The sequence below is a fragment of the Penicillium concentricum genome (assembly GCF_028827145.1).
Source record: "Penicillium concentricum strain IBT 3081 chromosome Unknown utg000001l_segment0_segment0, whole genome shotgun sequence".
NCBI classification, from domain to species: Eukaryota; Fungi; Ascomycota; class Eurotiomycetes; order Eurotiales; family Aspergillaceae; genus Penicillium; species Penicillium concentricum.
In genome coordinates this window covers 549,785-560,489 of record NW_026622754.1, presented here as the reverse complement: position 1 = coordinate 560,489, position 10,705 = coordinate 549,785, and the positions used below count along the sequence as shown (strand labels likewise).

The 10,705-nt window shown below is 46.3% G+C and overlaps 4 protein-coding genes across 4 annotated transcripts; 3 read left to right on the top strand and 1 right to left on the bottom strand.

Annotated features, from left to right (window-relative positions):
* Nucleotides 1-128: 128 nt before the first annotated feature.
* On the top strand, nucleotides 129-914 carry N7517_000217 (flavin reductase family protein; the record flags this gene model as incomplete). The annotated part of the gene is made up of 1 exon (XM_056717947.1): nucleotides 129-914. One exon carries the CDS (start codon nucleotides 129-131, stop codon nucleotides 912-914), a length of 786 nt encoding a protein of 261 aa, XP_056582082.1.
* Nucleotides 915-1,488: 574 nt separating this feature from the next.
* Nucleotides 1,489-2,884, top strand: N7517_000216 (homoserine acetyltransferase family protein; the record flags this gene model as incomplete). Its single annotated transcript, XM_056717946.1, has 6 exons — nucleotides 1,489-1,630; nucleotides 1,687-2,182; nucleotides 2,236-2,345; nucleotides 2,402-2,549; nucleotides 2,618-2,697; nucleotides 2,751-2,884. 6 exons carry the CDS (start codon nucleotides 1,489-1,491, stop codon nucleotides 2,882-2,884), a joined length of 1,110 nt encoding a protein of 369 aa, XP_056582081.1.
* Nucleotides 2,885-3,297: 413 nt separating this feature from the next.
* On the top strand, nucleotides 3,298-5,560 carry N7517_000215 (polynucleotide adenylyltransferase; the record flags this gene model as incomplete). The annotated part of the gene is made up of 8 exons (XM_056717945.1): nucleotides 3,298-3,446; nucleotides 3,507-3,655; nucleotides 3,719-4,093; nucleotides 4,152-4,363; nucleotides 4,414-5,035; nucleotides 5,085-5,175; nucleotides 5,253-5,370; nucleotides 5,507-5,560. 8 exons carry the CDS (start codon nucleotides 3,298-3,300, stop codon nucleotides 5,558-5,560), a joined length of 1,770 nt encoding a protein of 589 aa, XP_056582080.1.
* A 1,635-nt stretch (nucleotides 5,561-7,195) lies between these two features.
* On the bottom strand, nucleotides 7,196-7,429 carry N7517_000214 (uncharacterized protein; the record flags this gene model as incomplete). Its single annotated transcript, XM_056717944.1, has 1 exon — nucleotides 7,196-7,429. The coding sequence occupies one exon, from the start codon at nucleotides 7,427-7,429 to the stop codon at nucleotides 7,196-7,198; it is 234 nt and encodes a 77-aa protein (XP_056582079.1).
* Between the last annotated feature and the right edge of the window lie 3,276 nt (nucleotides 7,430-10,705).

The window sequence follows — 10,705 nt, the reverse complement described above, 5'->3', positions numbered from 1 at the left end:
ACCTGCTACGCGGGGACATCCATATTAAGCAGCAGAGCTGATTTATAAGCCCAAGTCCTGATCGTCTCCTAACCCGCGCACCATTCCAATCCAATCACCCCACTCGATTCTTCAGCCAAACCTGCACAATGTTCAAAGTCTACCCGGAATTCGAGCAAACCCAAGCCTCGCGGCCAGATTTTCGCCGCGATGCCGAGATCACATACACCAAGTCCCCAACCCCTACATGGAAGCAAGGCGATGGCGCAAATGACGGCGGTGAGAGCCTGAAGAAAGACCACGTTGAGATCGACCCCAACGAGGAGGGCCGCCCCGTGGCCTCGAACTATAAGTTCCTGATCTCAGGAATGGTCCCACGACCGATCGCACTCGTCAGTACTCAGTCTGCAGATGGCAAGACTACAAACCTTGCTCCGTTCAGCTACGCACAGGTCATCAACCACGACCCGCCACTCTTCACGATTGGCTTTTCTGGGTCGATGGAGAGAGCCAAGGATTCGTTGAAAAACCTCAACGAGACTGGGGAGTGTGTTATTAACATTATCTCGGAGCATTTTGTTGAAGCGGCCAACTCTACTTCTATCAATGCTCCGTATGGTGTCTCTGAGTGGGAGACTTCGGGGCTACACCAGGCGCCTACCTCTGTTGTTAAGCCTGCCCGCGTCAAGGAGTCCATTCTCTCTATTGAGGGCAAGCTTGTTGAGTTGAAGGAGTTTGAGAGTCGGGTCACCCCGGGTAAGAAGTCGGGTGTGCTTGCTATTATTGAGGGCGTTCGTTTCTGGGTTAGGGATGACGCTATCAACGAGGAAAGAAATGTTGTTGATTTGAAGGTTCTTAAGCCTATAAGTCGCCTAGGTGGTATCTCATATGGTCGAACCACGGAGGCCATGGAGATCCCTAGACCGCAATTTTAGGCCTCTAGTTTCAACCCGGGGAGGCTTGTAATTTCGGGCTTTGGGGGGTGAACAGGAGCATATAAATTATAAATAAACTTGTATAACCCTTTGATTGATGCACAATGTGTAACCAATAGTATGTAAGTATGGATACGATGTATTATAGGTAAGTAGTGGTTTACCTAATTAGTCAACGTAATCTTTAAATGGGATTTTCTAGACAAGGTCGTCCACCGCGCTCCTGACCCCATGAGGTTCCCGGCGCGATCCCGGAGGAAGGTTTGTAAGCCCGCTATCCCTTCGGTATGGGATTTTACCAAGTTTAGAAAGTTCCTGACTAAATTTTAGCTTGAATCTATCCGAGATGCTTACTAGATATCTTTCCGAGGATTCAAAGGCTTGGTGAGATGTTTCACGCTCATAGATGTCAAATTGACGGAGGATAAACAGCTCCGACTCAAGCCGTGTATCATGCGGAGAGCGGGGTTGAGTATCTCTAACTGTCGAACTATAAATTGGAGGATACCCGTTTATCACAAGATACAAACCACTTCACTTCTTTTAATCACTATATTAAAGCAAGAAACCCGCAATGTCACAGGAATACGAAACATTCAAGCTTGGAGACTGGGAGCTCCAGAGTGGGGAGAGGATTGAGAATGCTCATATCGCATACAAGACATTCGGCGATCCCAAGTCTCCAGCAATCGTCTATCCAACCTGGTTTTCCGGAGGTATATCTAGATATGATCCTACCTTCTCCCCAGTACTTCTCTAATACTGCCTCCAGCCCTCTCCGACAACTTCTGGTTGATCGGAGACGACAAGCTCCTGAACCCGAACAATTTCTTCATCATAGTTCCAGCCCTGTTCGGAAATGGCCAGTCCTCCTCTCCATCTAACCAGCTTAGCCCCGGGCCATTCCCAAGGGTGTCATTTTACGACAATGTGCGGGCGCAGCATGAGCTCGTTACCAAACACATGGGCATCACGCATTTGCGCGCCGTTGTCGGTTGGTCTATGGGAGGCGCCCAGGCTTTCCAGTGGGCAACGCAATATCCTAACTTCATGGATATTGTGGTCCCATTTTGCACGTCTGCGAAAACCTCGCTGCACAACCAAGTCTTCCTTGAGGGTGTTAAAAGCTCTTTGATTGCGGTAAAGAAGAGCCGCTCTGCGGGGACTGGAAATATTGGCCATGATAGAGAAACGGCAGAAGCGCATGTTTGGACAGCTGAGGAGAAGGATGTTGGTCTCAAGGCATTGGGCCGTGTGTATGCTGGATGGTAAGAATCCGATGTTGACCTTTATCTTTTATCCCCTAACCCATTCGCAACAGGGGATTCAGCCAGGCCTTCTATCGACACAAGTTGTATGAAACCACGCTGGGTTTCAAGGGACTTGAAGACTTCATGGTCAACTTCTGGGAGAAATGGGCTTGTTCTAAAGGTACCATTTGACCCCAAAGAATGAGCTGCATCACAGAACTAACGGATACTTTATAGAGCCCGAGAATATGCTAGTCATGCTACAGACCTGGCAAATTGGTGATGTCTCGCAGCAAGACCCATACAATGGGGACTTTGAAAGGGCGATGGCATCCATCAAAGCAAAAGCGCTAGTTTTGCCATCAAAAACTGACCTTTACTTCCCGTAAGTTGAGATATTCTGTTCTATCCTTTGGGCGATGTGAGACTCAACTAAAAATTACATCATATTAGTCCCGAAGACTCGGAGTATGAGGTTGCTTGCATGAAGCCAGGCATTGGAACACTGGATATCTTCCCTTCGATCTGGGGTCGTGAGTATATCACTTCAAATTTGAAATACGCACAAAGCTAACCCAGTATATAGATTGGGCAGGAGGTCCAGGCGATAGTACGGAGGATGTTGAATGGCTTGATAACAAGCTCTCGCAATTTTTTGCAGACAACGAAGGTGATAGCGTCAATTCTTTGGCCGAGAAGCTCGAAAGCACGCTCAAATAGATCATAAGTAACACAATATTAAATCCAGCATTCTAAGGTGAATTCAGTCATAGCTGAGATCTCTTGATGGGTGAAAATAGTAATGTTATCTTGTCGTCGCCCCAAAAAAAGTAGATAGATACTGGTCATGTGACGCTGAGTAAGCACCTGCCCTCAGGTGGTCCTGGAAGCGCCGATGAACCTTGCGCGGCGAACAACTTCCTTCTCCAATTCCATTCCTCTCCCTGTTTCTTTCTTCTCTTCCCGTTCGCCTAGGGAATTGTATTTATTCTTTCCAAGCAGCACCTAATTTTCTTCCTCGGCTGCTTATATCGGGAGCTTGTCGCCAACTCTGCTTGCGTTATCTAATCCCTATCTTCACACGGCTTGTGAGACTAGATCTCGAATCTTACCATCTCGGCTTCCTCCCCACAATGGCTACGCCACCTGTCCGACAGTGGGGTGTTACACCCCCGATCTCGACCGTCCTGCCGACCAAGGATGAGCTTGCCGCAAATGACGATCTCATTGCCGAGCTCAAGGCTCAGAACAACTTCGAGCTACCGACTGAAACGGAACGGAGGTGTGTTCGCATTTCAGCAAGGAAAGCGCCAGAGAGCCGAGACTGATAATCGCGGAATAGAAAACAAGTGCTCCAATTACTCCAGCGCGTCACAGTGGAATTTGTTCAAGTCGTCAGTCGCAAGAAGGGTCTGTCTCCTGCTGCTGTTGAGGCTTCCGGGGGTAAAATCTTCACGTATGGAAGTTATAGGCTGGGCGTATACGGACCAGGTAAGTGTTCAGTCATGTATGGATCCAAGCTCTCATACCCGTGTTGACGATGATTGCTTGCAGGTTCCGATATCGATACCCTAGTCGTTGGGCCTAAACATGTCCTGATCGATGATTTCTTCGCTGAATTCCCCCCTATACTCGAAAGAATGGCTTCCGAGGGAGCCATTGAAAAGATGACTCCCGTGCCTGATGCGTTCGTTCCAATTATCAAGCTTGAGCTATGTGGAATCAGTATCGATCTGATTTTTGCCCGCCTCGTCGTTCCCGCTATACCGATGAACCTGGATTTGAAGAATAATGATTATCTCAGAGGACTGGATGAACGAGAGGTGCGATCGCTCAATGGAACTCGTGTCACAGATGAAATACTGGAGCTTGTCCCCCAACAAAAGACATTCCGCCTTGCATTGCGTGCAATCAAACTCTGGGCCCAGCGTAAGTGTCACTTACTCATTTGTTTATTACTGTCCAATTTACCTGATTATTTGTATAGGACGAGCGATCTACTCGAACATTGTCGGATTCCCTGGTGGTGTTGCATGGGCGATGCTGGTGGCTCGAGTTTGTCAACTATACCCGCAAGCAACTGGCTCTGTTATTGTGGGAAAGTTTTTCAGAATTATGAACAAGTGGAATTGGCCTCAGCCTGTCTTATTGAAACAGATCGAGGATGGACCCCTTCAGATAAAAGTTTGGAACCCAAAGGTAAGCACAGAGCATCGCTTTCGCTGACGACATAGGCTAAGAACTATCAGATTTACCATGGTGATCGATTCCACCTTATGCCCATCATCACTCCTGCGTATCCCTCCATGTGCTCTACTCACAACATCAGTTTGTCCACCAAGGCTGTTATTCTCAGGGAGCTACAGCGAGGTGGCGACATGGTCGACAAGATCTTCATGAAGCAGCTCTCGTGGAAGGATCTATTTGCGCGCCACACATTCTTCACCCACGATTACAAGTACTATCTCAGCATCACCGCTTCTAGCAAGACCAAGGAGGCCGAGTCCGTGTGGTCCGGTCTCGTGGAGTCCAAGCTGCGTCACCTTGTTGGCGCTTTAGATCGCAAGCCAATTGTTGCAGTGGCCCACCCATTTCCCAAGGGATTTGAAAGGATCCATCGCATCACCAGCGAGCAAGAAATGGAGGCAGTAAAAAATGGGTCTACACAATATCAGGCTAAAGGCACAAAGACCGCGATGACTGATGAGACTAAGGATGCTGCTCACCAAGCCGCAATCCAGAACACCCTTGAAAATGCTGAGGTCCCAGAGCCGGCCGTAGGCAAGGTCGAGGGCACGGTCGACAATGATGGCCAGACTGTGTACACAACGACATATTACATCGGCCTGGAGCTGAAACCTCTGGAGCCAGGTAATCGCATCGCTCTCCCTATATGACATTTCTAACTCTTTTTTCCAAGGCCAATCGCGATCTCTCGATATATCCACCGACTCGCAGATCTTCAAGTCAACTTGCACCTCATGGCCAGGATACCAGGAAGAAGTCATGGAGTTGGCCGTCACCCATGTTCGCAGGCAAGTTCCTCTTCTGCCTGTGACTTGTGTTAGCTTTATCTAACGCCTTCTAGTTTTGATTTGCCCGATGATGTTTTCCAGCCCGGTGAGACCCGAGCCTCTCGACCAAAGAAGAAAGTTGCCAAACGGTCAGAGACAGCCGGCCAGAAACGCAGCATTGGCGAGTTGGACGTAAGTGTGCAGAAGCGAGTGCGATCAGCCTAATCTGGCGAAACTTCAACCCCGGAATCCGCGATCCAACGCCCTGCGAGACAAACCCCCAGGATGTCGACAACTTAGAATAACTAATACCAACTCCGATTCCCAGGGTCCACCCGAAGGAGCCGCAAAACGCCAAGTTACCTCCGCAACTCCCGCCTGAACGACCCCCTCACTCTCCTTTGCTCCCTCCATCCCGCCGGGGCTGGTCCCCAACATCAAAGTGATATCAGAACCTCAAATTGCCTGTGGTCTCTGACCTAATATTGCAGCTTGCAGTTCTACCTCCAACCAAACATCTAACTTCTCGCCACCTTTGAGTGTTGCCCTTATCTACAGTGAACGTCCCGTGCTCTCGAAGCATAAGGTTGGTTCGTTCTTCTCTTCGTCTCTTGTCTTCCGTCTTTTGCGTTGCTTTCCCAACAACTAGACTAGACACCTTTTTCTTCCCTGCCCCTTGGCACTTCACCCCTTACTGGGCCTATTCATCACAGAGCATATGTATATGGGCCGGATTTATTCTTTATTTCGTCTATCTGATTGGTGTAGTATTTTGTTGTCGGTGGAACAGGTGGTTTCCCTCTGCCCAGGTGGGCGTATTCAATTCGCCATCGTGCAGATAGTTCAGATAGTTGAATGCAAGGACGTGTCCCACAGTATGTGGGTTACACATAATCCACAAATTATCTTTGCCTTTGTCAATTACATCCCAGTAATATTACACTTGGCTATTTTCCTGCTGGCTATAAACAATAGGGGGTATTTTGGCCTTGTTGACACCGTTGGCTCTTGAGATGCTTGGGTTTGTGGAGTCGGGATCCCAATTTTGCATGCCCGGTGGCCGCAGAGAGGCTACGCCTCTACCACTATTCCACTTCATTATCGATGACCAGGCGACGCATTCCTTTCCTATAGAACTTGATGATATTGATGATGCTATGTCTATACCTATAATGGGGATCTTGCCAGGGTGATTGAGCCATATTGCAGTTAGCACGGCTACTATTGGCCGGTGCCTTTCCTTCTACTAGCCCACCTTCTACCGGTATGTATCAAAGCCATGCCTAACATGCATACCCAAAGATTGGGAGTGTTAATGGAGTATATTTGAATTCATTAACAAGAAAATAAATATATTACACCTCAAGATTGAGGTATGGCGTTGAGGTTTGCATCTCTCATTCAACCTTAGATTCAAGTTAAACCTAGCCACTTTTATGAGGCCGACAGTCAGGCTCAGGTACTCGGGAATTTATCGGAGAGATTGTGCACTCAATCTATGCCTAGGCTACTTATATAAAGCATTACGGTGGGCTTCCCGGTGAATCGTGTCTTATTGAGGATGCCAAGTTTGACTAGCCCTGAAGGATCCCATGTCCTGTGATGAGGGGTGCCGGCACCACCAGTTTCTCAACATGGGGCAGGAACACCTATTACTGACATTTTTTACCTGTTGTTACTTTTTGGTCTATTTTCATCAATTCTTCTAAGTGGACTAGAACTACTCTCGGAGTCGCCATGGCCCGTACTACTATATGTGATTTACCTACGGAGCTCATATTGCTTGTTGTCGACTACCTTGACTACCCCTCGTCTGTTGCAGTTTCACATACAAATCAAAGATTATGGTCTATTGTTCCGATTGAGCCACCTACAACAGCGAAACAAAAATTAGCGTTCCTTTGTGCTATAGAGCTGTGGCCAAAGCAAGTACTGCCCAGGACGAAGTCTTGATATTTCAATCTTCCCGATTACTGATGATTCCAGATATGATCAATTCTTCTCCTGCAACATATGCCTAAAACTCCGGCCCGGAACTGAATTTACCGACAAGCAAATCAATGGCCAGAAGCGCGAGAAAGGTAACACCGAGACCCCGCGTCGATTTTGCGTTGATTGCGGCTGCCGCACCGGAAGGTATCAAGCAGGTGTTGTTGTCACGGTGAATGGGCGGGGCGAAGTCCTCTGCATTGAATGCCGAGAGAGAAGTGGAGAAAAGCTGTATTGCACCTATTGCCGGATGTGCCAGCATTGTTTGGCAAAGCAATACAAACTGCGTTTACGTTTACCCTCTACAATCTCACCGATTGAACTTGAAGGGCCTAACTGTCCCCGATGCAAGCGTGAGAGGTTTTAAGTAAAGCCACCACGCTAATTTCATCTTGAGGACATGTTGATGGCGATGAAATGACTGATTGCGAGGACACATGTTTGTGGGCAGCCCCGAGCAATTTTAAGAGAACATTGCGCATGCGGATATAGGGCCATGGCCTCAGTTGGGATCTTGGCTCTTGTCTGAAAAGGGGAATAGGCTGCCGTGAGCGAGGTAATCCAAGTCACTGTTTCTACCGTCTGATACTTATTCAATTCAGTCTTCTAACTTGGACAAAGAATCAAAACTGTCGATTTGGACGACAGACCTGGTGATACTCCCTGCTTTTATTAGTTGAGACGGTCGCGTTAATTAACATGTTCTATCCCTTTTGGCCTAATTTTTCTTTCATGGTAAATCGAAGAGTCTAAAGATATTTTTCCACGAGATAATATAAAATTTTATCGACGTACAAAAGTATAAGGGTAGTTTAACCAAAAGCACGGGTTAGACCTTAAATATTAGGCTCTATATTCACGAGATAGTTAGTTATAGGCTTTCTTAGGTTGAAGTAGGTTCTAAAGGTTAAAATATAAAATATACGCCCTTAATTAGTAGGTATAGGTAGTAATAATGAGGGGGACTACGGAGAATTTTAAGTGGTAAATTTACTTTAAAAAGCACGTAGTTAATTAATAAAGGTGTAATTGATAGCTAACTAGATACTCTCTAGTCCCTTTCCCTACGTAAAATAAGATAGTAGTACACTACGTATTTAGCTTAATTGATTATTTGACTAATCAGCTAGATGAAACTATAGGTTAATTATGAAATGAATACATATTCGTTGAGATATATGTAGTTGAAGTCAAGATATATATTTCATGGGGAGCGGGTCAAAACCCGACTGTCCCAACTAATACTGGCACTACCGTAGACTAGAGATTCGGCAACAGGATATTGGGTTGTATTTTGATCTAAACTAAACTAGCTAAGGTCTGGAGGAGTGGCTTGTCACTAGGTGCTGCTCAAGTGCAGATACTGTTTACCTCTAGATAGACGAGAAGACCCTATGCAGCTTTACTGTTACTAATTATAGGAGTGAAATTTTAGGATGATTTATAGTGTATAAGGTAGTTGTTTAGATAATAATGAAACACCTTTATTCGAATCCTTATATATACTCTTAATGATTAGAAGGCAGTTTATGCGGGGCACAGATCCCACAAAAAGTACCTGGGTATATCCAAAGTTCGTATTGTAAACTTGTATATTTATATACAAATATTTTAATTTGTTACCGCTTGAATTGACAAAAAAGAAGTGCTCACACTCGGAGTCGAACCGAGGATCTCATCATTACTAGTGATGCGCTTTACCACTAAGCCATGCGAGCTTCTTATGTGTGAGGGGAGGTGGAGTCGAACCTCATTTCCTTCTCAACCAATTGACTTTTCAGCGTCATGTGATATCAAAATGGGAATGAGTTTGAGTGTCCCTCCGGCGTAATATGTATCATCGAGATCAGAAATGTGAGATAACCTTTCTTTTCGTTTAATGTTTTGGAGTAGAGTCTTCCCAACCTACATCAACAAGAATAATCAGTTGCTTATGCAGTCACGTCATGTTTCTTTGGTATTTTTGTGGTTTTTTGTGGTATATTTGTGACTCTTTTCTTAAAAAATTCATCTTCCTTCCTGGCTTTATAGCTACCATGGACGGGCGGTAAAAAAGATAAACCGTACAGATATTTTCTACCTGCATAACTAGGGATGTATGGACGGTCCCTCCTCTTTAGTGTGGAGTGGGACGGCCAGCGGCCAACGGCCAACGGGAACTAGCGTCATTACCACGGCCCACATCGATAAAAAAATGTTCTGAGGAATGAAACAAAGGCAAAAAATGCTCACACTCGGAGTCGAACCGAGGATCTCATCATTACTAGTGATGCGCTTTACCACTAAGCCATGCGAGCTGATTGGATGCTACAGATTTCTTTCTTTGCTACATGAGGCTAAACATATGAACGATCCACACTGCCTGGTGAACAATATGGATACTTGAACTCTATCACACACATTTCGTCACTGGGTGCATGGCTTAAGCGATATTCATGACAATACTTCAATTCGTCATAGTAGAACATATCCGTTGAGGAAGCGGGTTCGTTGACATAACGGCCAGCGATGAGATGGCGGCCTTGGGGCAATGATAGTGGGAAACTTGATGCTCAAGTTGAAATGGACGAAATTGGTATGTACAAGCTAAATTGTCCACAGACACTTTGGGTTTGTCGATGTGGTGAGAGTATAAGTGGAAATTAGAAGAGTGTGATTGAAAGCGAGCCGGTAGACGAGGATACCAAGGATGGGCTTTTTGAGGCCGCAGAGATTTTACAGGACAAAATCTGTACTAGTAAATACCTTAAAAGATTCTGCCAGTTTTAGGAGGCTGTAAGGCCCAGATAGGAACGAACACCTTATACCACTACTTTTGAGGTGGAGGAAGACTTCTAATACGATTACTTGCCCAATAGCAGATATCAGGACCACTCTTTACTAAATTGTTCAATGTTCTTATGTATCTATCTGGACGGCTGGGTCTTAGACAATCTCCGTGCTTGTAGTCTTTTTCCAGGTGCTGTCAGTAAGTCACCAGCTGTCAGCCCTAATGAGGAATTCGGCATTTGCACATAGTACTTGCATTTCCCTAGTTTTCGCAAGCAAAGCCTAACACTAGTTGCAACTTTCGAGTAGCTTTGGAATTTACATTCTTTTCGTTTCCTTTCGTTTTTATGATGCCCCTCAAACGATATCGAACACAAACTTACTACATACTAGTATGTCCGTATAATCCGGTGACGGAATTACGCAAAAGAGTTTAGCGTGCCATTTCGGGTTTAGCGCCTTGTTGCGCGTTACGCTCGCCGTGCGTGTTTCTATAAAGTCCCCTTCATCGCCGCTCCAGCTTCTCGCTTTTCGCCCTTCTGCCCATCCTTTCCCTCCATTCCTCCTGTGCGCCTTGCGAGTCGCGCTGACCTGCATTTCAGGCCCCTGACTTCTCAATCGGTCGGTTCGTCGTCGAACTTCTGCGCATCCGGGCGCCTTCACCCTGCGCTCTTTCTGGATAATCGTCTGAGTGAAGCGGGCAAGGCCGAGGGCGTTCTCAGCCTTGGCTGATGGCGACCGTATCACTTCGGAACTGAGGAAGGCGGGG